The sequence below is a fragment of the Bos javanicus genome, chromosome 9, assembly GCF_032452875.1.
Source record: "Bos javanicus breed banteng chromosome 9, ARS-OSU_banteng_1.0, whole genome shotgun sequence".
Classification (NCBI taxonomy): Eukaryota; Metazoa; Chordata; class Mammalia; order Artiodactyla; family Bovidae; genus Bos; species Bos javanicus.
In genome coordinates, this window is record NC_083876.1 from 70,943,459 (window position 1) to 70,968,002 (window position 24,544).

The window sequence follows — 24,544 nt, forward strand, 5'->3', positions numbered from 1 at the left end:
TAAATTCAAACACCAGATGACTCTTTCTCATGACTGCATTTCTGCTTCCTTACTGTAGATCTCTAGACATTTGCTGGTTACACGGGTGAATGAGTGAATGAATAAATGAAAAGGAATGGATTGATAAGTACTCTTATCCATGTTAATAAATCTAATTTGAAAATGTTTTTCTCCCTGATTTTCTACCTCCAACCCTGACCTTGTATTTCATGCCAGACTCAAATATATATCCGCCAGGGTTACATTTCCACTTGGATGTCTATTAAATTAAAGCTCAAACTTCAGATGCACAAAATTGATTTCCATAGTTCCATCCCAGACTTGCTATTCCATCAGTGCTCCTGTAACCGACCAGGACCCTAGGCCACCTAACCAGGACAGACTACCACACCCCACCCCCACCCTGCCATATCCTCTACCTGCCTCTTTTTTGTAGAAAAACTTTAGTCTCCTAGGCCTCCCCTGGGTCACAAAAATTTAACTCAAGAATAAATGATTGTAAGAATGTAAAGACATAGTAACAAAAAAATAGCAGTTGGGCCAGGAGGACTGGTAACAATTTAAACAATGGATCAGGCATACAGGAGCACAGAATGTTAGGCCTTCCCCTGAGGACATAAAAATCAGTGTCTGACACACATTCCTAGTTGTTTTGCAGACACTAAAACCCTCACCAGATGGAAAAAGCTAAGTGCATGAAGGCCATGAGCATGTAGCGGCCAGACTGGCTGGAATCTGAGGACTGATGATGTTAACCCCTGTGACATCATCCTGTTACCTCTCCATTAGTTAACCAGAGAATTGTGCATAAGCTGATCACATGCCCTGCAACTCTCTCCCTTACCTTGCCTTTAAAAACCCTTCCCTAAAATCCATCGGGAGTTTGGTTCTTTTGAGCATTAGCCACTGGTATTCTTGGCTGGACACTGAGCTTTCCTTTTTTTTTTTTTTTCGTCTTTTTTTTTTTTTTTTAAACCTTACATAATTGTATTAGTTTTGCCAAATATCAAAATGAATCCACCACAGGTATACATGTGCTCCCCATCCTGAACCCTCCTCCCTCCTCCCTTCCCATACCATCCCTCTGGGTCGTCCCAGTGCACCAGCCCCAAGCATCCAGCATCGTGCATTGAACCTGGACTGGCATCTCATTTCATACATGACATTTCACATGTTTCAATGCCATTCTCCCAAATCTTCCCACCCTCTCCCTCTCCCACAGAGTCCATAAGACTGTTCTATACATCAGTGTCTCTTTTGCTGTCTCGTATACAGGGTTATCGTTACCATCTTTCTAAATTCCATATATATGCGTTAGTATACTGTATTGGTGTTTTTCCTTCTGGCTTACTTCACTCTGTATAATAGGCTCCAGTTTCATCCACCTCATTAGAACTGATTCAAATGTATTCTTTTTAATGGCTGAGTAATACTCCATTGTGTATATGTACCACTGCTTTCTTATCCATTCATCTGCTGATGGACATCTAGGTTGCTTCCATGTCCTGGCTATTATAAACAGTGCTGCGATGAACATTGGGGTACACGTGTCTCTTTCCCTTCTGGTTTCCTCAGTGTGTATGCCCAGCAGTGGGATTGCTGGATCATAAGGCAGTTCTATTTCCAGTTTTTTAAGGAATCTCCACACTGTTCTCCATAGTGGCTGTACTAGTTTGCATTCCCACCAACAGTGTAAGAGGGTTCCCTTTTCTCCACACCCTCTCCAGCATTTATTATTTGTAGACTTTTGGATCGCAGCCATTCTGACTGGCGTGAAATGGTACCTCATAGTGGTTTTGATTTGCATTTCTCTGATAATGAGTGATGTTGAGCATCTTTTCATGTGTTTGTTCGCCATCTGTATGTCTTCTTTGGAGAAATGTCTATTTAGATCTTTGGCCCATTTTTTGATTGGGTCATTTATTTTTCTGGAGTTGAGCTGTAGGAGTTGCTTGTATATTTTTGAGATTAGTTGTTTGTCGGTTGCTTCATTTGCTATTATTTTCTCCCATTCTGAAGGCTGTCTTTTCACCTTGCTAATAGTTTCCTTTGATGTGCAGAAGCTTTTAAGTTTAATTAGGTCCCATTTGTTTATTTTTGCTTTTATTTCCAATAGTCTGGGAGGTGGGTCATAGAGGATCCTGCTGTGATGTATGTCAGAGAGTGTTTTGCCTATGTTCTCCTCTAGGAGTTTTATAGTTTCTGGTCTTACGTTGAGATCTTTAATCCATTTTGAGTTTATTTTTGTATATGGTGTTAGAAAGTGTTCTAGTTTCATTCTTTTACAAGTGGTTGACCAGATTTCCCAGCACCACTTGTTAAAGAGATTGTCTTTAATCTATTGTACATTCTTGCCTCCTTTGTCAAAGATAAGGTGTCCATATGTGCGTGGATTTATCTCTGGGCTTTCTATTTTGTTCCATTGATCTATATTTCTGTCTTTGTGCCAGTACCATACTGTCTTGATAACTGTGGCTTTGTAGTAGAGCCTGAAGTCAGGTAGGTTGATTCCTCCAGTTCCATTTTTCTTTCTCAAGATCGCTTTGGCTATTCGAGGTTTTTTGTATTTCCATACAAATTGTGAAATTATTTGTTCTAGCTCTGTGAAGAATACTGTTGGTAGCTTGATAGGGATTGCATTGAATCTATAAATTGCTTTGGGTAGTATACTCATTTTCACTATATTGATTCTTCCAATCCATGAACATGGTATATTTCTCCATCTATTAGTGTCCTCTTTGATTTCTTTCACCAGTGTTTTATAGTTTTCTATATATAGGTCTTTAGTTTCTTTAGGTAGATATATTCCTAAGTATTTTATTCTTTTCGTTGCAATGGTGAATGGAATTGTTTCCTTAATTTCTCTTTCTGTTTTCTCATTATTAGTGTATAGGAATGCAAGGGATTTCTGTGTGTTGATTTTATATCCTGCAACTTTACTATAATCATTGATTAGTTCTAGTAATTTTCTGGTGGAGTCTTTAGGGTTTTCTATGTAGAGGATCATGTCATCTGCAAATAGTGAGAGTTTTACTTCTTCTTTTCCAATTTGGATTCCTTTTATTTCTTTTTCTGCTCTGATTGCTGTGGCCAAAACTTCCAAAACTATGTTGAATAGTAATGGTGAAAGTGGGCACCCTTGTCTTGTTTCTGACTTTAGAGGAAATGCTTTCAATTTTTCACCATTGAGGATAATGTTTGCTGTGGGTTTGTCATATATAGCTTTTATTATGTTGAGGTATGTTCCTTCTATTCCTGCTTTCTGGAGAGTTTTTATCATAAATGGATGTTGAATTTTGTCAAAGGCTTTCTCTGCATCTATTGAGATAATCATATGGTTTTTGTTTTTCAATTTGTTAATGTGGTGTATTACATTGATTGATTTGCAGATATTGAAGAATCCTTGCATCCCTGGGATAAAGCCCACTTGGTCATGGTGTATGATCTTTTTAATGTGTTGTTGGATTCTGATTGCTAGAATTTTGTTTAGGATTTTTGCATCTATGTTCATCAGTGATATTGGCCTGTAGTTTTCTTTTTTTGTGGGATCTTTGTCAGGTTTTGGTATTAGGGTGATGGTGGCCTCATAGAATGAGTTTGGAAGTTTACCTTCCTCTGCAATTTTCTGGAAGAGTTTGAGCAGGATAGGTGTTAGCTCTTCTCTAAATTTTTGGTAGAATTCAGCTGTGAAGCCGTCTGGACCTGGGCTTTTGTTTGCTGGAAAATTTTTGATTACAGTTTCAATTTCCATGCTTGTGATGGGTCTGTTAAGGTTTTCTATTTCTCCCTGGTCGAGTTTTGGAAAGTTGTACTTTTCTAAGAATTTGTCCATTTCTTCCTCGTTGTCCATTTTATTGGCATATAATTGTTGATAATAGTCTCTTATGATCCTTTGTATTTCTGTGTTGTCTGTTGTGATCTCTCCATTTTCGTTTCTAATTTTATTGATTTGATTTTTCTCCCTTTGTTTCTTGATGAGTCTGGCTAATGGTTTGGACACTGAGCTTTCCTTCACCACAACCTTGTATCAGTAGATTGGCTTTCCAGTGCCTGGACAAGAGGAACCAATTGGTTCACCAACACTCCCTATGTCCATAAATGGCAAGTTTGTGTCTTCAACTGCTTAGGCCAAACATTTGGGAGTCACTCTTTTGTTTGGAGAATTTTGTTTTGGCTATGAAGCATGGCTTGTAGGATCTTAGTTCCTTGACCCAGGATTGAACCTAGCCCCCTAAAGTAGAAGTTCATAGTCCTAACCATTAGCAGTAATCTTTGGTGTTGGACTACTTTGTTTACTTTTATTTGTTTGGTTTTTTCTTGGAGGTGGGGGGTGTTGCAAAAACCCCTATATATCTTGGCTCCTCCCTTACCTCTTTGGAACAGTCCAAAGAAGTATCTGAGCCACTGGATCCCAGCTTAAGGCCTTGGTAAAGTCCCAAATAAAATATGATTGTCAAATTTTAGATTGTACTTGTTTTCTTCCATCAACACCCCATTATTATCTCCAAATGACATTCTACATAATAAATGAATTTGTTTACATCTATCTTCCCCCTTATGAATACAAGAATATTCATAAGCCATGGGAAGGGCAAAGACTTTGCTTTAATAAGTGCTATATCTCCTATTCTTAAAATAGTATCTGGTATATAGCAGGTGCTCAATAAGTAGCATTGCTGCTGCTGCTAAGTTGCTTCATTCGTGTCCAACTCTGTGCGACCCCATAGATGGCAGCCCAACAGACTCCTCCATCCCTGGGATTCTCCAGGCAAGAGTACTGGAGTGGGTTGCCATTGAATTAAATGTGACTACACTGGATGACCTCATGTGAAGAGTTGACTCTGATGCTGGGAGGGATTGGGGGCAGGAGGAAAAGGGGACGACAGAGGATGAGATGGCTGGATGGCATCACAGACTCAATGGATGTGAGTTTGAGTGAACTCTGGGAGTTGGTGATGGACAGGGAGGCCTGGCATGCTGCAATTCATGGGGTTGCAAAGAGTCAGACACGACTGAGCGATTGAACTGAACTGAACACTGGATGACAGTGCAAACCCATTTTCTTTCAAAATTTCTTTTTTGTAGCATAGAGCTATGAAAGAGATATTTCAATGCTTTATTTCATAGAGCTATGAAAGAGGAATAGAGGTAAATACCTCTATTCCACCTGGAATAGACCTTTCCTCCAACCTTCATCATGTGGCTCTAGTGGTAAAGAATAAGCCTGCCAATGTAAGAGACATAAGAGATGTGGGTTCGATCAGGAAGATCCCCTGGAGGAGGGCATGACAAACCACTCCAGTATTCTTGCCTGGAGAATCCCATGGACAGAGGAGGTGGGCTAATGTCCATGGGGTCAGAAAGAGTTGGATACAACTGAGGCAACTTAGCATGCCAACCTTCACCAGTTTTCATAGCTACTGTGATATTTGACTAGCCCATACATTGGCAAAATATGTTGTTGTTGTTTTTTTAACTAAGAAATCCATCTCAGAATCCTACTGTGAGATGAAAAATAAATGGATTGTCCCCTTCTCAAAACTTCTAGTCAGAAAGACTGTCCAGCTGTCACCCCTTTTCTTCCACAACAAACACCATGGGGAGCATCAGCTCAGAACAAGAAGAACAGGAAAGTGGAGCTGCTGACTGTCATGGAACCCAATATTCTCCTCGTTGTGGTTAAGCTCTTTAGAGCTGAGAAAAGCCGTTTTCTGATAACCCTTACATAAGCTTCAGACTTACCAGTAGTGCCTCAAAAAGCATGGTCTCTATAATCGCCAGCAAAAGCATGGCAGAGGAATGTTTAATAAACTTAATTTGAGGTACCAGAGTGAAAAAAAAAGTATAAAAGGGTAAGAGATGGTGAGAGGATCTGAGAGTTGAGAAAGAATGAGTATGAAGTACAGAAGTGTGCAACCTGTACCTCAATAATTCAAGCCTTAGTAGATAGTAGAAGTTATATATTAATATACATATATATTAAATATTTTATGTTGGAAACTTTCTAAATTAATTTACCCCAGGAAATTTAGCTTTATGAACCTAGGAAACTGCAAAATGTCAAAGCATAAAGTCTTATGATTCAGGTCTTTCTGCAAAGGGAAACAGATTCTAGAGCAGAGAGACTATGAAACTGAAGTCTGGTACCATCAATAGAGACTGTCAGGGAGGTGTTTAACAGGAGGATTCCTACGTGCTGTTTCTCACAAGTCCTTTGTTTCTTTTTAAGCGGAACAGCACGCTGCTGCCAGGAACTGAGGTCATTATGTGAGACAGGCTTGAATCTCCTTTAGTAAACATTCTCTTATGACAAAACTGCTTAGTCTCGATCCCCTTTCTTGAGATATGGATTGTCTCCTGACCTTGTGACCATTATTAATCCCTTGTTCCCTTGGTAACAGTTGCTGTACATTTGGTTTTCTGATCTTTATCATAGTCGAAAAAACTTCTTGCACCCCAGCCTATATATACTCACAGAAAAATTATTAAAGCACGTTTGTGCCATCAGAGCTTAGGTCCCCATGTCGTTTTTGTTTCCCTCGCTCTCTCTCTCTCCCCGGCTAATTCTTTGGAGCATAGAAACCTGTCACGCTCACTCTCCTGCCTGGGCTTCTAAGACCCTTTCGAGAAGGCGCCCTGTGCCTTCACCCCCTCAAGAGGGAGCCTATACAAAAAATCTCTTGCCAAACTGCAGAAATTTCTCAAACCAAAGCACAAGAAGTTTATCAAAATGTTCAGATCTACCCATATGAAGGACCAAAAGGCCAGCCTGCAACATTAAGACCTTATGTGATAGATGCACCCCTTAATCTAACAGGAAGGGACTTACTTATGCTATGGCAAACTCAGATATACATTCCAAATTTTCCCTTAGGGCCACTGCTCATTTAACAAACAAAGCAATTATTAAAATAACTTGGAAAAATGATGAGCCTATTTGGACAGAGCAATGGCCCCCTATGAAAGGAAAATTACAGGCTACTAAGGACTTCCCTGGTGGCTCAGATGGTAAAGCATCTGTCTACAATGCAGGAGAACTGGGTTCAAGCCCTGGGTTGGGAAGATCCCCTGGAGAAAGAAATGGCAATCCACTCCAGTACTCTTGCCTGGAAAATCCCATGGACAGAGGAGCCTGGTAGGCTACAGTCTATAGGGTCGCAAAGAGTCAGACACGACTGAGCGACTTCTTTTACTTTCAAAGAACTTATAGACACACAATTAGAATTAAACATATTGAGGAATCTTACTCTCCTTAGAACTCTCCTATTCTTATTATAAAAAAGAAATCTAACAAATGGCGTCTCTTAACAGACCTTAGAAAAGTTAATGCATCTGTGAAACCTATGGGTGCTTTACAACCAGGGATCCCATCACCTGTTACTATTCCTCAAAATTGGCACATTATTATTACTGATTTACAAGATTGCTTTTTTAATGTACCTTTATACCCTTTAGACCAGGAGAGATTCACTTTCTCTCTCCCTTATCCTAATCATATTGGGCCTCATAAAAGATTTCAGTAGATTATGTTACCTCAAGGTATGCTTAACAGTCCTACTATTTCTCAAAATTTTATAGCCAAAATTTTACATCCAATGTGACAGCATTTGGAGTCCTAGATAGAGTGGGCTGTGTATCCCAAGGACATGATAAGAGTTAACTTTAGGTTTTTTCTTAGGCCTGTTTTTGTTTCCCAGGCAGAATTGGAACTCTAAAAAAGTATTTTAACAAGTTAACCTTTTCCTAACTGCAAGTGTAAGAAGAACTAATTTTGCAAATTCAAAAAAGATTTTATTTTAATCAGTTTTCTCTGGAGTCTAAAGAATATCATGGCCATTCAGTGTCAAAAATATAATTTCTTCTTTTTGTAGTTACAGTATATTATCAATTGTATATACTGGTTGAGGCAATCAACCCAAAAATTCAAAACCACAGCCATATCATATCAGATCAGATCAGTCGCTCAGTCATGTCCAACTCTTTGCGACTCCATGAATCGCAGCACGCCAGGCCTCCCTGTCCATCACCAACTCCCAGAGTTCACTTAGACTCACGTCCATCGAGTCAGTGATGCCATCCAGCCATCTCATCCTCTGTCGTCCCCTTCTCCTCTTGCCCCCAATCCCTCCCAGCATCAGAGTCTTTTCCAATGAGTCAACTCTTCACATGAGGTGGCCAAAGTATTGGAGTTTCAGCTTTAGCATCATTCCCTCCAAAGAAATCCCAGGGCTGATCTCCTTCAGAATGGACTAGTTGGATCTCCTTGCAGTCCAAGGGACTCTCAAGAGTCTTCTCCAACACCACAGTTCAAAAGCATCAATTCTTCAGCGCTCAGCCTTCTTCACAGTCCAACTCTCACATCCATACATGACCACAGGAAAAACCATAGCCTTGACTAGACTGACCTTTGTTGGCAAAGTAATGTCTCTGCTTTTGAATATGCTATCTAGGTTGGTCATAACTTTCCTTCCAAGGAGTAAGCGTCTCTTAATTTCATGGCTGTAGTCACCATCTGTAGTGATTTTGGAGCCCAGAAAAATAAAGTCTGACACTGTTTCCACTGTTTCCCCATCTATTTCCCATGAAGTGATGGGACCAGATGCCATGATCTTTGTTTTCTGAATGTTGAGCTTTAAGCCAACTTTTTCACTCTCCACTTTCACTTTCATCAAGAGGCTTTTGAGTTCCTCTTCACTTTCTGCCATAAGGGTGGTGTCATCTGCATATCTGAGGTTATTGAGATTTCTCCCGGCAATCTTGATTCCAGCTTGTGCTTCTTCCAGCCCAGCGTTTCTCATGATGTACTCTGCAGAGAAGTTAAATAAGCAGGGTGACAATATACAGCCTTGACGTACTCCTTTTCCTATTTGGAACCAGTCTGTTGTTCCATGTCTAGTTCTAACTGTTGCTTCCTGACCTACATACAAATTTCTCAAGAGGCAGATCAGGTGGTCTGGTATTCCCATCTCTTTCAGAATTTTCCACAGTTTATTGTGATCTACACAGTCAAAGGCCTTGGCATAGTCAATAAAGCAGAAATAGATGTTTTTCTGGAACTCTCTTGCTTTTTCCATGATCCAGCGGATGTTGGCAATTTGATCTCTGGTTCCTCTGCCTTTTCTAAAACCAGCTTGAACATCAGGAAGTTCACGGTTCACATATTGCTGAAGCCTGGCTTGGAGAATTTTGAGCATTACTTTACTAGCGTGTGAGATGAGTGCAGTTGTGTGGTAGTTTGAGCATTCTTTGGCATTGCCTTTCTTTGGGATTGGAATGAAAATGGACCTTTTCCAGTCCTGTGGCCACTGCTGAGTTTTCCAAATTTGCTGGCATATTGAGTGCAGCACTTTCACAGCATCATCTTTCAGGATTTGAAATAGCTCAACTGGAATTCCATCACCTCCACTAGCTTTGTTCGTAGTGATGTTTCCTAAGGTCCACTTGACTTCACATTCCAGGATGTCTGGCTCTAAGTCAGTGATCACACCATCGTGATTATCTGGGTTGTGAAGATCTTTTTTGTACAGTTCTTCTGTGTATTCTTGCTACCTCTTCTTAATATCTTCTGCTTCTGTTAGGTCCATACCATTTCTGTCCTTTATCGAGCCCATCTTTGCATGAAATGTTGAGGCAATCAACCCAATAATTCAAAACCACAGCCAAATACCAGTCCCCAAACAGATTGCTAGATGATTTTTTTTTCTTTTGGACTGAAATATTTCCTAGGAATATTTTCATCATTATCGCTTTCCTTTCTTTCTATAACTATTGTTAATATAGCTTTATTTGTTTTAAATTTTTTAAACTTACCACAAGGAAATATTTTAACAAAAGCAGAAAAACATTTCAAGACATTGAAGGACACTTCCATTCCTTTGCCTATTTGGTATCAAGATGGGTTAACTAATCGATGGAAATCTAAGAAACTAATCTTACAGGGAAAAGGGTATGCTTCTATTTCTCCAGATGGATCCAACGAACTCAGATGGCTTCCTCTTCGGAAGATTCAACGTAAGGGGGCCCCCAACATTCAAACTAGAGACGAAACAACAAAAACCCTAGGAAGAAGAAATTTCAATACAAGCCATGGCAGCTTTAAAAATTTCCAAAAAACACCGCACTCGACGTCATTGACCTTATCATCTCCCTACTTGGGGACAGATAAAAACCCTTACTAATCAAGCTGAAAATCTGGTTTCTCAACAGGGAATGCCTTGGAATTATATATATATATATATATATATATATATATATATATATATATTTTTTTTCCCCCCCGCTATGCTTGCTTTGCTTGCTTTTGCTTCCCCTGTTCAGGCTGACTTGATTGATCACACTTATTGGGCTTATACACCTAACCCCCCTTTTTTATTGAATGGACAGATATAGGACCAATCGTATCCGCTAATGACTCAACACATATGTGCCCCCTCCTTGGAGCTTGGAGGGGCTGTCTCATCCTGAGAAAGAAGGAAGACTAATTAACATTTCTCTTGCTATGATATCCTTCCTTTATGCGTGGGCCCAACACAATTATGTATTAATGTTAATCAACAAACTTGGGCTTTCGTCCTGCCTCCAAAAAAGAACTTCCACTCATTGCTTGGATTATTTACTGCCCTTTCTTTGTCCATGAACCATGTTTATACTACTGAAACTTTAGGGAAAGAATTAAAGAAAGAACAAAGAACACTATGCAAAGGGTTTACCAATAAGAACTTTAAATATATTCCTGTTCATTGGGACAAATGTCAGGCCAAATTAGGAAAATTAATGTTTATGGCTAATCATACAATTGACTATTGGGGACCCGATGGTATGTGGTTATCTAACTGCTCAGATGATATTAACAGCCTGTGTGTGATTATGTTACTCAAGTAGCATAGAAGGTTACTAAGACTACAATGGAGCATTACCATGACAGAGGACTTCTTGGGTGGCTTGACGGTGGAGTGCCCCCCCCCCTTCCTTGGATCGTCCTTGATAAACAGATTGGGCCTGAACAATGGGACATCTGGAAACTTGCTGCAAGCACCGAGGAACTTGGGACTTGGACGGGACATTTCACAGGGACCAGTCGTAGCCATAGCAATTATTTCTTTCGCTATAATCAACCATATTGTATACAAACCTGTGTTCCACTTACTTTTGTTGTAGCTATACAAAATTGTAAATTGAAATTTACAATCAATAAGACTTTACGTTCTGAAACTTGCATAAATTGTAAGTTATATACTTGTCTTAACTCCTCTATTTCCTTGCGAAATGACTCCGTTTTGATTCTTCGATCTCGACGTAGTCTGTGGTTACCAATAAATCTCCAGCGTCCCTGGAAAGAAGGTCCCATGGCTGGACTTGCTTCCAGGTTATTTACTAAATTGCTCCGACGATCTAAACGATTCATTGGATGGCTGATTTTTGGCATTTTGGGATTAACAGCTATTTGCACCACTGCTGCTGTCACTGATGTTGCTTTACAAACCTCAATTCAAACACATAATTTTATTCAAAATTGGACTAAAGATGGTGGGCCACTCAGGCTTAGATAGATGAGGATATTCAAGAGGAAATACAGGAACTAAAAACAGCCATCAAATTGGTTGGAGATCAATTAACAGATGTACAAAAACAGGTGATGCTAAAATGTGATTGGAATTCTACTCAATTTTGTGTTACTCCTGTTCATTTCAATAATAGTGCCTACAACTGGGAACAAATCAAATTTCATTTACAAAGCATACATGATAATGCCTCTCTGAATGTACAATTATTACAAAAAGAAATATTTGAAACCTTTTCCAATAATCTGCTGTCGGGAGCCAGCGTGAGGAGCTCCACCTGTGGCAAAGGTCATGAAAAAGGAGGCTTGGCATATGCAAAGGCAGGATCGAGCCTCAGGAGTCCCCCTGGATATTCTCAAGCATCTACCCCCAAAAACCAGAGTCTGCCTACTTTACTGCTTTGTGCTCTCACCTCTGACTTTACTGGGGGCTGTCTCCCACCACCATCTCGCTCTCTCTGATAAAGAGTTAACTTACAGCTCCAGTTAATGAGTTCCTGGGCATTAGGTGTGTTTAAATCCAAACCCCTCAGATAGCTCTCTAACTCGCCTGACAAGTTTACCCGGACTCCTACAGCTATGCATACGATTGTTTACAGTCTCTCAGCCTCGAGAGGCATGGGAAGCTTAAGGTATTCAAATAGCTTAGAGCCTCTCAGAGAGTTAGAAACTGTCAGAATAAAACTAGTAAAAGATTTCATTGATGAGCCAATGCTTGCTGCCAAGTTTCCACATACTCTGTATTGTATCCTTGAATGTGTATTAATTAATATAGTTGGAATGTAGAAAAAATAAGTAGTGGCCTTGGTGTTAGCAGCTTTAGACCCTTAAGGTAATAAATTCTTTCCTTTGTTGTAAACCCACTGCACCTCTGCCCTGTAGGAATGCAACTTTATCTAATACCTTTGGAGGATGGCACCAAACCTTAAAATAATTACTCTTAGAGAAAATAAGTCTTATGGATTGACAAACCTTTGTCAAGAGTCATAAAATGTTAATAGGCCTTCTGGCCAGAAGATGATGTAGATCACCTAAACCATTTGTACACAATAAATTTGCAGGAAAGAAACCCTGGTTTTGATAAGGATCAAAGATTGCTGACTTTGCATGATTTCACATCCCCTATTATCCTCTATGTGCAACTTAGGGTATAAAAGCCCCTGTTGAAAATAAAGCTATGGGCCTTGCTCACCGAAGCTTGGTCTCCCCGTGTCATTCTTTCTTGTTTCCTTTTCCTCTTTTTCTCTTCTATTCTTCCTTCATGCCAAAATAATTTGGAGCGCAGGGGGTCCTCTGCGACCACTTATTTGCCTGGGCTTCTAAGACCCACTCGAGAAGGTGCCTAAAGTGAGACACCTTCCGCTATTCAAGAGGGCGCCTGCGGCCTCCGTGGTCAGAGCAAGTTCGGTGTCAAGAACTTTATTTTTTTCCTGTGTAAACCAGTTATTATTGAGCATCTAATAAATCTCTCAGCCTTTGCTATCCCTCAATCGCCGATGCCGTCATCCTGAGGGAATTCCTGGATCCAACCGGGGCTAGACTCCAGCAATCTGCCCTCTTCCACTAATTTTAAAACTTTAGCTGAACAACTAGCTGATCAATTATCTGGGCTAGACCCACGCGGATGGTTTCAAAGCATTACTCACAGCATTGGGTCTGGAACTGTAATTTTGGTGACTGTCTTGACAATTATATTTGTCATCTACCTTTGCCTTCACGCAAAAATTGTTAAAACTAAACAAACTCTAATGGTCAGAACTCTTTTTACAAATATTATAAATAAATAAGGGGGAATTATCAGGGAATGTTTAACAGGAGGATTCCTACGTGCTGTTTCTCACAAGTCCTTTGTTTCTTTTTAAGCAGAACAGCACGCTGCTCCCAGGAACTGAGGTCATTGTGTGAGACAGGCTTGAATCTCCTTTAATAAACATTCTCTTTATGACAGAATTGCTTAGTCTCAATCCCCTTTCTTGAGATATGGATTGTCTCCTGACCTTGTGACCATTATTAATCCCTTGTTCCCTTGGTAACGGTTACTGTACTTTTGGTTTTCTGATCTTTATCATAGTCGAAAGAAACTTCTTGTATCCCAGCCTATATATACTCACAGAAAAATTATTAAAGCACCTTTGCTCCATCAGAGTTTAGGTCCTCGTGTCGTTTGTTTCTCTCTCTTTCTGGCTAATTCTCTGGAGCATAGAAACCTGTCATGCTCACTCTCCAGGCTTCTAAGACCCTCTCAAGAAGGCACCCTGTGCCTTCACCCCCTCAAGAGGGTGCCCGGTGCCTTCGTGAGCAATGCAAACCCTGTGTCAAGGGCTTTATTGGTTCTCTGCATAAACCAGGGAATATCAGCCTCTTTCTCTCTTTCACTTTCTTATCATCGACTCTGGACCACCAGGTTCTGGACAGTTAAAGGACCCCAACAAGAGACCTTGGAATATTTTCCGAACACAATCCACTGTCCACTTCAGAAATTAATTTACTATTTATATTCATGAGATTGTCTTCCCCTTAGTTTCTAATCCCAATGATGAATATTCATATATTTCTCCAAATTTAATAAGCATATTAGATTATAAATAATCGTTAAATGGTATCTAAGTACAATTTAAAAAAATCAAACGAATGTCTCTCTCTATATATATATATATAAAACTTATACCACATACATTAACAGTTAGGATTCATCATTTTCTGTAGTAAGCATGTGCATTTTAGAGAATCACAGTACTTTGTACAAACAACTATGACTGGGACTTCCCTCATGGTCCAGTGATTAAGAATTCACCTTCCAGTGTAGGGGATGCAGGTTGTATCACTGGTTGGGGATCTAAGGAACTAAGACTCCACATGCTGTGGGGCAATGAAGCCCAGGCATCACAACTGGAGAAGTCTGCATGCCGCAACAAAGACCCAGCATAGCCTAAATAAATAAGCAAATATTTTTTTAAAAATAGGATGTTTCAAATACCTGTGGGGTTCTTGACATGGAATCCAGTTCACCTGAGGATCTGGGATATTCTCCAGATAAGGGAAAATGGTTTCCCTGGTAAATTTCCATCCATAAAGTGCATCTTCTGGGGTCACGATAATCTGAGCACCCTGCCCAAAACAAGTTAAATCAAAATTATTTCTCTGTGTATATAGACAATTCAACACTCCAGTCTTCATCAGCTCTCATGCCTGTCTTATGAATTATGATTAGCAGAAATAAAAGAATACCTGCTCAGCTGCCTGCTTAATTGCCTTCTCCAGAATATCTATGTTCTTGTTCATGAGGAACAAGGCCTCATCCGGAGAAACAGGTGTTTCTGTGTCATTTGGCAGTATGACAGCATGTTCATACACTGCAGCTTTAAAAGTATCCAGAGTGCTGACATGTAGAATTATTAGGGCAAAAACTGCCCCAGAGGTTTGTAAAGAGGAAGTGATCATGGCCAGGGTATCCTGAGTTCTGCAAGTGAAAGTAACATTCATGTAGTATTTATAGAGGAAGGAACATTTATGTAACATGTGACTGCCAGCTCTTATTTTATAATCTCATGAATATTATGTCTCATCATTTTGGAGGAAAAAAATTTCAGTTCCATGAATACAATCAAAAAGTATTACAAGGACTGTACAACATGTACTATTGATAAAGTGTAATGACACATTTCAAAAGAAGAATTCAAATATAACACAGTTGTACCCTTTTATTAATAGAAAGAAAATAGTTAACTAAATTAACTCTCATGTGAAAACCATGACACAATAAATTTCAGTTTTAAAAATTACAAAAACCAGATAATAATTTTTTTTCTGTTCTGTTGAAGGATCTACATTGTGTTTATTTTCAGAAGATGAGAAAACTTTAAAAATATTTACTACTAGGAGGATGCAGTACAGGGTGATATTGGGGGCAAAATTCACCCAGATCAACACACTGACTTACTTATTAAAGACTCTGAATGTGCACTACATAAAAACAAGATTTTGTGTCTGGTTTGCTCATTGTTGCAACCTTAGTGCCCAAAGCACTGATCCTCCAGGAGCTGGTCCCTGGTGTTTGGCCAGAAGAGAAATCAAGAACCTCTTCTTAGGGAGCCTCTGTCCTTAGGAAGCTACGCCTCCTTCCTCCCCCACTCATTTCCTTCCTTCCTTTCTCTTTGGAAATAGATGCAAGGGAAGGGGAAGTATCTCACTTGGGCTAGTCATTACAAAGATCATCTCTGTTGTAAACTCAGATAAAACGGAATTTTCATTTTTTTAGGGGCAAAGATCATCTCTGTTGTAAACTCAGATAAAACGGAATTTTCATTTTTTTAGGGGCCACAAAAATGAGCTTTAAAACACACATACACATACATTATGTGACCACTGATAACCTCCTGAAAGAGGTGGAAGTGTTAGTCGCTCAGTCATGTCCAACTCTTCGCAACCCCATGGACTGTAGCCCACCAGGCTCCTCTGTCCATGGGATTCTCCAGGCAAGAATACTGGAGTGGGTTCCCATTTCCTTCTCCAGGGATCTTCCTGACCCAGAGATTGAATCCAGGTCTCCTGCATTGCAGGCAGAGTCTTTACCATCTGAGCCACCAGGGAAGCTGGCCCTTCCTAGGACATCCATATTCTCCCTTCTCCAGTCCAATTCTATCACACAAGGATTTAGTGCATTTTGTTTATTTGTCTGTTTGATTTTGGTTTTTAATCTGTCTTTCTTTCAAATACTTTTAAACAGCATAAAACAGTAGAAACAAATAAATAAAATTCTTGATATAGGTGAGGTCTAAAAGTTATAAACCAGGTCTGCCCAAATGTTCTGCATTGAATAGAAATGTTTAGTAAAGAAATAACTTATTACCTATATAGAATAGAATACTGAAAATAATTTTTCAGAAAAATGTTCAAGTCTTTTAGTGGATAATGTGAAGAGATTTTTTATCATCTATTTTCATACAGTAAATCATGAGTGCCTTTAGAGTCTAGAGAGTGTGTAATACAAACAACACTTTATAGAACAGGAATTGGAGGCATAGAGAGACAGTGGTTTAAAACAGGGTGGAGAACTTCTTACTCTTTATTCCAGAATCTTTTCCTGATAACTAAGACATCAGGCATGCGTCCATACTCTAGTTTGACATCTGTATCCAGGTGTCTGAACATTCAGTTGCATCTTTTAAGGAGTCCTATTCAAAATGACCATCTTAGGAAGATCACAGGTAAATCTAAATATTGAACAAATACTTGATGTAGCTGTTGGAAATAGCATGTAGTCATTGATGGTATTTCCTCATAGGTTGCAAGGATGACGCATCAAAAATAAGGAAGCAAAACAGAAAAACCAGGCCCTTCTTTTAAAATTGTTTTCTCTTCATACTATATACTGAAAAAAAAAAAAACAACAAAAACCACAATGTAGTTGAGGCCTTTAAGCCCTTGCATTTTTACCAGTATAATTTGGGTCATGATCTACTTCCTTGTCATTTAATCTAATTGATTCATTTCATTTCATTTCATTTCATCCAATTGGTAATACTTCATTATCTTTTTTGCTTAGTAGTATTTAGGTAAGCTGGTGAAAATACACAAACAATCCTTACTTTTGGAGGGTAGGAACAGAAACAGTCTTATCTGTCTTTCGAATCTCAGTGTCTCCAAATTTCCTGGATGTTTTTCTCTTTGTTGCTATACACAAGAGATATAGTGTTTTGTTTATTAGAGGTTTTTGGCTGGAGGGCGAAAGGGGAAATGGTCTCCGATGCAAAGTCAGGGTGATGAAGTTCCCTTTTTTCTCTGTAGCATTTCAAAATTGTCTCATAAAAATTGAGAATTTGAATAACAAAATATTGGAAGAGTCAGAAACTAGTAAATGAAACAGCAATTTAAATATGGAAAGATCTATAATATATAAGAAAAAGAGAATGAGTTTTACAAACATTTGCCATACAGTAGGTGATACACTTTTAAATCTTCACTAAATTCAGGACTGAGAACTTTAAGAGTTTACATTTTCATCTTCATAAACCTGATTGCTTAAGTAAGGCTGAATTAACTTCTTTAGTTTAACTCAGCTATAAAATAATGTTACCTGGTCATAGGGAACATTGATCAATTATAATTTATTGCTAATAAGATCTATTCCCTAATTTACCAGTTTGTGATTAATGTAATTCATTACAAGGGTGAAAAGTTCCAATCAATTCAAAGTTTTGTATGAAGAGTCACTATAAAAACTAGACAAGAGCTCAAATATTTGTTTCTAACTGGGATCTGATCGTCTCAAAATAGTACTCAACTGAGCCTGGTTTTCTGGCTCTAATAAGTAAGAAGAGTAGAAATGTAGTTTCTTTTCTTTTCTTTTTTTCTTTTTCTCATTTTTGACAGTACAACACAGCTTGTGAGATCTTAGTTCCCCAACCAGAGATTGAACCCAGACTCATTGCAGTGAAAGCACCAATTCTTAACCACTTGATCACCAGGGAATTCCCTAGAAATGTAGTTTCTGCTTTGTATTCCACTTCTCTGAACCTCTATTTCTCACCTAAAAGTTCAGGTAATCATACATGCTGTATCATTTTCACAAAGTTGTCCTGAGAGTCAAAGACACGTGAAGATCTCTGCAAGATTATGATGGGATGACAGTAATTAACAAAAAGGGGAGACAATTTATGTTAGGGCCACAGAAACACTATTTTTCAATTGAAGATCTAGTCCATTTGGGGCACTGTGCTGAGGATGAAATTAGGAACACAGCACCTGGGCACCAACTCCTGGAGCATGCACAGCTGGACCTGGCAGACGCACATCCATGGGCCAGTGAGAGCACAATAAGAATACCAAGGCCCAGAAAGGCAAGGAGTAGCTCCTGGCTCTGACTCAAGCCTCAGCACTTCCTGGTTTCCAAGGTTGAAATAACATTAACAAAGACTTGTAAATATCATGTACAGTCATTGATGGCATTTCCTCATAGGTAGCAAGGATAGCATCAAAAATAAGTAAACAAAACAGAAAAACCAGACCCTTCTTTTAAAATTGCTTTCTTTTGATACTATATACCAAAAGGAAATAAAAAAAGATAATACTGTACCCCCAAAAAAGTATTTAGTGGTAAAGGACAACGTTTTGTCCTCACTGGGGTTGTGCTTTGGTCTTCAGCATGCCTCTCTGACTCAGTCTCTGAGAAAGAAAATGCTGCTTGAGCCAAATCAGCCTGAACTTGAGCAGAACCAGCCTGAATTTTAACTATGTTTTGGAGTTATACCCCACCCAAATGAGGTGCTCCTCCAGCTCTGGACTTGAAAGGGTGTTCAACTGTTCAGACAGTTCAAGCAACTCAAACCAAGAGAGAATCTTAAAGAGTAAGGATTCCATCCTGGTTCTCCTAGAATGGATGGAAGGGTTGGGCATAGGAAGTTGCTAATCGCCACCTGTTTTTGACCTCTGGCAACAGCGATTTCACATGGTTCAAACTACCCTTCTGTTTTCTTGCTCTCAAAAGTTTAGGACCATGGTATGACAAGCTATAGAAGTCTCTTTGATCTGGCTTCTATCAGTATGCTCCCACACTGTCCTCAAAAGAAAAAGAGTTACAAGCTCTATTTTTAATGATTTCACTTGCAAATTCTTTATTTTGTTCTAATCCAACTCTGCCAGAAGTTCATTGACTTCACCAACAGGAACTTCTGAAATGTCTCTTCGTTGGTGCTGTAGACTAAATGTTTGTGTTCCCCCCACAAACAGATTCACAAATTCATATGTTGAAATTTAAACCCCAGTGTGATTGCATTAGGAGGTGAAACCCTTGAGAGGTGATTAGGCAATGAGGGTGAAGCTCTCATGAATGTGATCCCTGCCTTTATAATGGAAACCCCAGAGAGCCACTTCACCCCTTCTACCACATGAGGACACAGGGATCATTATCTGTGAACCAGCAAATGGGTCCTGCCAGACTGGAATCTGCCAGCACCTTGTTCTTGAACTTAGCCTTCAGAACTGTGAGAAAGAAATTTCTGTTGTTTTAAACTACCCAGTTGATGGTATTCTCTTGAACTAAGACAGATGGATTCAATGCTTTGGGTAAGGTCAGGATGATTGCCACAAATGACATGAATCCATAGCACCTGAATCAAAGTCACTTGTTTATTTAGATAGGCAGATGTAGAAGCCTGCATTTGAAGGGGTTGTTGTTTTGTTGCTAAGTTATGTCTAACTCTTTGCAACCCCATGGACTGCAGTATGCCAAGCTCAAACTCAGGTCCAGTGAGTTGGTGATGCCATCCAACCACCTCATTCTTGGTCACCCTTTTCTCCTGTTGCCCTCAATCTTCCCAGCACCAGGGTCTTTTCCAATGAGTTAGTTCTTTGCATTGGGTGGCCAGGGTATTGGAGCTTCAGCTTCAGCATCAGTCCTTCCAATGAATATTCAGGATTGAGTTCCTTTAGGATTGACTGGTTTGATCTTCTTGATGTCCAAGGGACTCTTAAGAGTCTTCAGCACTACAATTCAAAAGCATCAGTTCATCCATTTTTTTATGGTCAAACTCTCACATATGTACATGAAAAATCAAAACTACTGGAAAAACCATAGCTTTGACTATACAGACTTTGGTCGGCAAGGTAATGTGTCTGCTTTCTAATATGCTATCTAGGTTTGTGCTGTCTAGCTTTTCTTCCAAGGAGCAAGCGTCTTTTAATTCCATGGCTGCAGTCACCATCCGCAATGATTTTGGAGCCCAAGAAAATAAAATCTGTCATTGTTTCCACTTTTTATCCTTCTATTTGTCATGAAGTGATGGTACCGGATGCTATGATATTAGTTTTCTGAATGTTGAGTTTTAAGCAGATTTTCACTCTCATCTTTCACCCTCATCAAGAGGCTGTCTAGTTCCTCTTCACTTTCTGCCATTAGAGTGGTATCATCTACATATCTGAGGTTGGTATTTTTCCTGGCAATCTTCACTTCAGCTTGTGATTCATACAGCCCAGCATGTTGCATGATGTACTCTGCATGTAAGTTAAATAAGCCGGCTGACAATATACAGCCTTTTGTATTCCTTTCCCAATTTTGACCAGTCCGCTGTTCCATGTCTGGGTTTAACTGTTGTTTCTTGGAGCACATACAGGTTTCTCAGGAGATCGGCATGGTGGTCTGGTATTTCCACGTCTTGAAGAATTGTCCACAATTTGTGATCCACACAGTCTTGGAAACCCACTCCAGGATTCTTGCCTGGAGAATTCCACAGACAGAGGAGACTGGTGGGTTACAGTTCATAGCGTTGCAAAGAGTCGCACACAACTGAAGCAAATGAATACACACACACAATCAAAGGCTTTAGCATAGTCAATGAAGCAGAAGTAGATTTGTTTTCTGGAATTCCCTTGCTTTTTCTATGATCCAATGGATGTTGAAAATTTGATCTCTGGATCCTTTGCCTTTCTAAATCCAGCTTGTACATCTGGAAGTTCTACGTTCATGTACTGTTGAAGCCAAGCTAGATGGATTTTGAAAACTACCTTACTGGCATGTGAAATGAGTCCAATTGTATGCTAATTTGAATATTCTTTGTCATTGCCTTTCTTTAGGATTGGAATGCACACTGACCTTTTGCAGATCTGTAGCCACTGCTGAGTTTTCCAACTTTGCTGGCATATTGGGTGCAACATTTTAACAGCATCATCTTTTAGGAATTGAAATAGCTCAGCTGGAATCCCATCACCTCCACTAGCTTTGTTCATGATAATGCTTCCTAAGGCCCACTTAAGTTTACACTCCAGGATGTCTGGGTCTAGGTGAGTGACCATGCCATTGTGGCTATCTGGGTCATTAAGACCTTTTTTTTGTATTTGAAAGGGTTTGTCTAGTCAAGGCTATGGTTTTTCCTGTGGTCATGTATGGATGTGAGAGTTGGACTGTGAAGAAGGCTGAGCACCGAAGAATTGATGCTTTTGAACTGTGGTGTTGGAGAAGACTCTTGAGAGTCCCTTGGACTGCAAGGAAATCCAACCAGTCCATTCTGAAGGAGATCAGCCCTGGGATTTCTTTGGAAGGAATGATGCTAAAGCTGAAACTCCAGTACTTTGGCCACCTCACGTGAAGAGTTGACTCACTGGAAAAGACTCTGATGCTGGGAGGGATTGGGGGCAGGAGGAGAAGGGGACGACAGAGGATGAGATGGATGGATGGCATCACTGACTCGATGGACATGAGTCTGAGTGAACTCCGGGAGTTGGTGATGGACAGGGAGGCCTGGCGTGCTGCGATTCATGGGGTCACAAAGAGTCGGACACGACTGAGCGACTGATCTGATCTTATAGGATATAAAAATAAAACTGAAATCTCAGGTACTTACACGGGGGGAAAAAAATGAAAAGATAGGTTAAAAATAGAAAAGCATCAACCAGTGGTACATTTACTGTTTTGTTGAGCAATATGAGGGCACCACAATAATTCACCAATAATTTACCTTGTTCTTCATGGGCAAGGATGTGAAAAAGCATGTTTGTTGCCTGAGGTAACTACTTACAAGTTTGGTCTATGTGAAATCCCCCACCCACGCCTGGCTGGATCCCATCTGCTTTCTTCTTTCCATGACCTGTAGCTCCTTCAGTCACCTCTGAGTTTCTGTTTTGGTTTACTTTCTGTATAGAGAGCAGGTGACCAGGGGAGGCTGACACCTTAGGCACCAGGAAAAGGAGGTGGTATATTATTCTAGTGTGGCAACTCTGATTACTGGGTTTTTCTTTCAAGCAGTCATAGAGGCCAGATGGAACTATAGGGTTGGCCAAAAAGTTCATTTGAGTTTTTTCCATAAGATGTTACTGAAAACCCAAATGAATTTTTTGGTCACCTCAATACATGATTTATACTGAACAATGACAAAATAGCCAGGAGAGGTAATAGAACAATAGAAGCTGGGCACTTCCTAGCCTTCAAGGCCTAACTAAAGTTGACTCCTACATTTATTCCATATTCTTTCTCTTTAGCATATTTTTCTTCTATTGTAAAACATATCCAGTCTTGGACTTCCTCCAGGTAGAGATAACTAAATTCTGCATGGTCTTGCATCTAATTACTATTTGCTTACATGGCATGAATTTTTTCCCACTGTATTGAGTGTCACGATCATATCAGATAATAGCTAAAGTATGGACCCTGAAGACAGAATTCCTGGGTTTGAACCACTCCCTGTGTGTACGGCCATGAGCCAGTTACACGTCCTCTCCTTACATTTCTCTCAGCTGCAAAGTGTTGATAAGTGGGCTGAATAGCTTTTGCTGTTATTATTATCTCACACTCAAAAGGTGGAGGCCCTTTGGTGAGGGTAATGTCCAGTACAGCTTTGACATGGGTCTTTAAATCTCTCAGGTCAGATGCCTACCTGTTCTTGGCAACTAATTTGCTAAAAGAATGTCAATTAGTTCACTTCTCTATTTTCTCATTTTCTCAAAATCGTTCATGTTTCCTGTCTTCTAAAGTCAGCCTGACCTGAATGGCTTCTTTTGGAATTATTAACTTAAAGTCCATTTCTATGAGCTCATCTGGATGGTTTTTCCTCTAGCAGTCCCACAGATTTGCTCTCTTATCAATAAACTCTCCCTATTTCATGCATCACTCTATTATTTTATTTTATATTATTTAAACCTATTTATTTAAACACACACAAAAAAAACTTACTGAGAAACTGGGTTAGTCATACGTTACTGTTGGGAAGATTGTGAAATGGTACAACTGCTCTGGAAAACCACTTGGGGGTTGCTTTAAAAACTAGTCACAGCCCCACCCCTCCTGAGTGACAGTCATACTTGGAAGGAGGGCAGGGTCACAGTACCTCCCACAGCCTCTTGTTCCCTGTTCTAGAAGAGGTCAGACAAATGTTTGTGGAGAATTTAAAGGTCTCAGTGAGGAAGGAATTTCCTTATGAGCAGCAGCTTCCATTTCTTGTAAGCTGGGCCATTCACCAGACTATATTCAAAGATAGAGAAGAAAAGCTGAAGTCTGTGTTTGTCTGCTTTGACCCACCCAGAATCCAAATCTTAGGCTTTGCTAAGTGAAATTTATTTATATGGAAGATCAATTAATATACTGTATCTGTTTGGGAGTTCTTGCTCCTCTGAGTCCTGAGAACAAATCAAGATAAATTCACCAGGCACAGGAATGAAAAAGTGTGAGAAGATCTTTCTTGTGCAGTTATTTTTTTCCAATTAACAACGTGTTTGACCTCAAGTATATTTTTTCTTTCAGAGAGTTTGCAGTGGCATGCATGCAATTAAATCTTGCAACTTCCTTACTACCAGATGGCACTGGTACATAATGAACATCCTTGTCCTCATACTATTCGTGTTCAAAATCTGCAGGTTGGACCTAGCTATTAGGAATGGACACACCGACAACCAGGTAACTCTGATGGTCATCAGATACATAAATAAAAGAGGCAACAGCAAACCAGTAATAGCAATAGAAAACAACAGAGGAAATGAATATAACCATTCATTTCACTTTCATTCTGAAAATGTTTGAATGAAAAGTATTAATATGATGTTTGCAAAAATTTAGTAAACAGAAATCTCAATTAAATAGAGTTGGGAGATCAGAGGGGAAGCTCTCATATCCTGCAAGGATAGCAGAGACCAATGGGGAAAAGAAAAATTCATCTTCTTTCCTGGCAAGGACTCTCCCAATGAAATCCTAAGGCCTGTTTGTTTACCAGTGGCCTTCCAACTTCCTTTTTCCCTTTATAAAAGTGTTCTCCTTCCCTTGCTGTGTGGGGACTTGTACATGGCTCACCATGGCTACGAACCCTGAATTGCAGTTCTCTGTTGACTCCAAATAAACCCATCTTTGTTGAAGAAATATCTGGCCATCTATTTGTTTCAGGTCAACGTATTCAAACAAAATATTTACCTACAATGGCTTTAATTCTCTTAAAAGAAAAAAGAAGCTCTTTTCAAATTCTGATTTGAAACTGATTTCATGCCAACAAGAAACTGAAATCAGCC

General features: G+C 39.6%; 1 protein-coding gene and 1 long non-coding RNA gene across 4 annotated transcripts in view; one reads left to right on the forward strand and one right to left on the reverse strand.

The window, feature by feature from the left end:
• VNN2 (vanin 2) overlaps nucleotides 1-17,226 on the reverse strand; it is a 34,282-nt gene extending 17,056 nt beyond the window's left edge. The window contains exons 1-3 of the mRNA XM_061428007.1: nucleotides 17,149-17,226; nucleotides 14,789-15,020; nucleotides 14,538-14,668 (exon numbers count right to left, since the gene is read on the reverse strand). Of these exons, the coding sequence (XP_061283991.1) occupies nucleotides 14,538-14,668; nucleotides 14,789-15,001 (344 nt within the window). The 5' untranslated portion in view covers nucleotides 15,002-15,020; nucleotides 17,149-17,226. The remainder of the gene's footprint in view (nucleotides 1-14,537; nucleotides 14,669-14,788; nucleotides 15,021-17,148) is intronic.
• Nucleotides 17,227-19,548: 2,322 nt separating this feature from the next.
• LOC133254037 (uncharacterized) overlaps nucleotides 19,549-24,544 on the forward strand; it is a 34,233-nt gene continuing 29,237 nt past the window's right edge. For all 3 annotated transcript variants that reach the window (XR_009738537.1, XR_009738535.1, XR_009738536.1), the window contains exons 1-3: nucleotides 19,549-20,803; nucleotides 21,131-21,337; nucleotides 23,790-23,942. This is a non-coding gene — a long non-coding RNA (uncharacterized LOC133254037). The remainder of the gene's footprint in view (nucleotides 20,804-21,130; nucleotides 21,338-23,789; nucleotides 23,943-24,544) is intronic.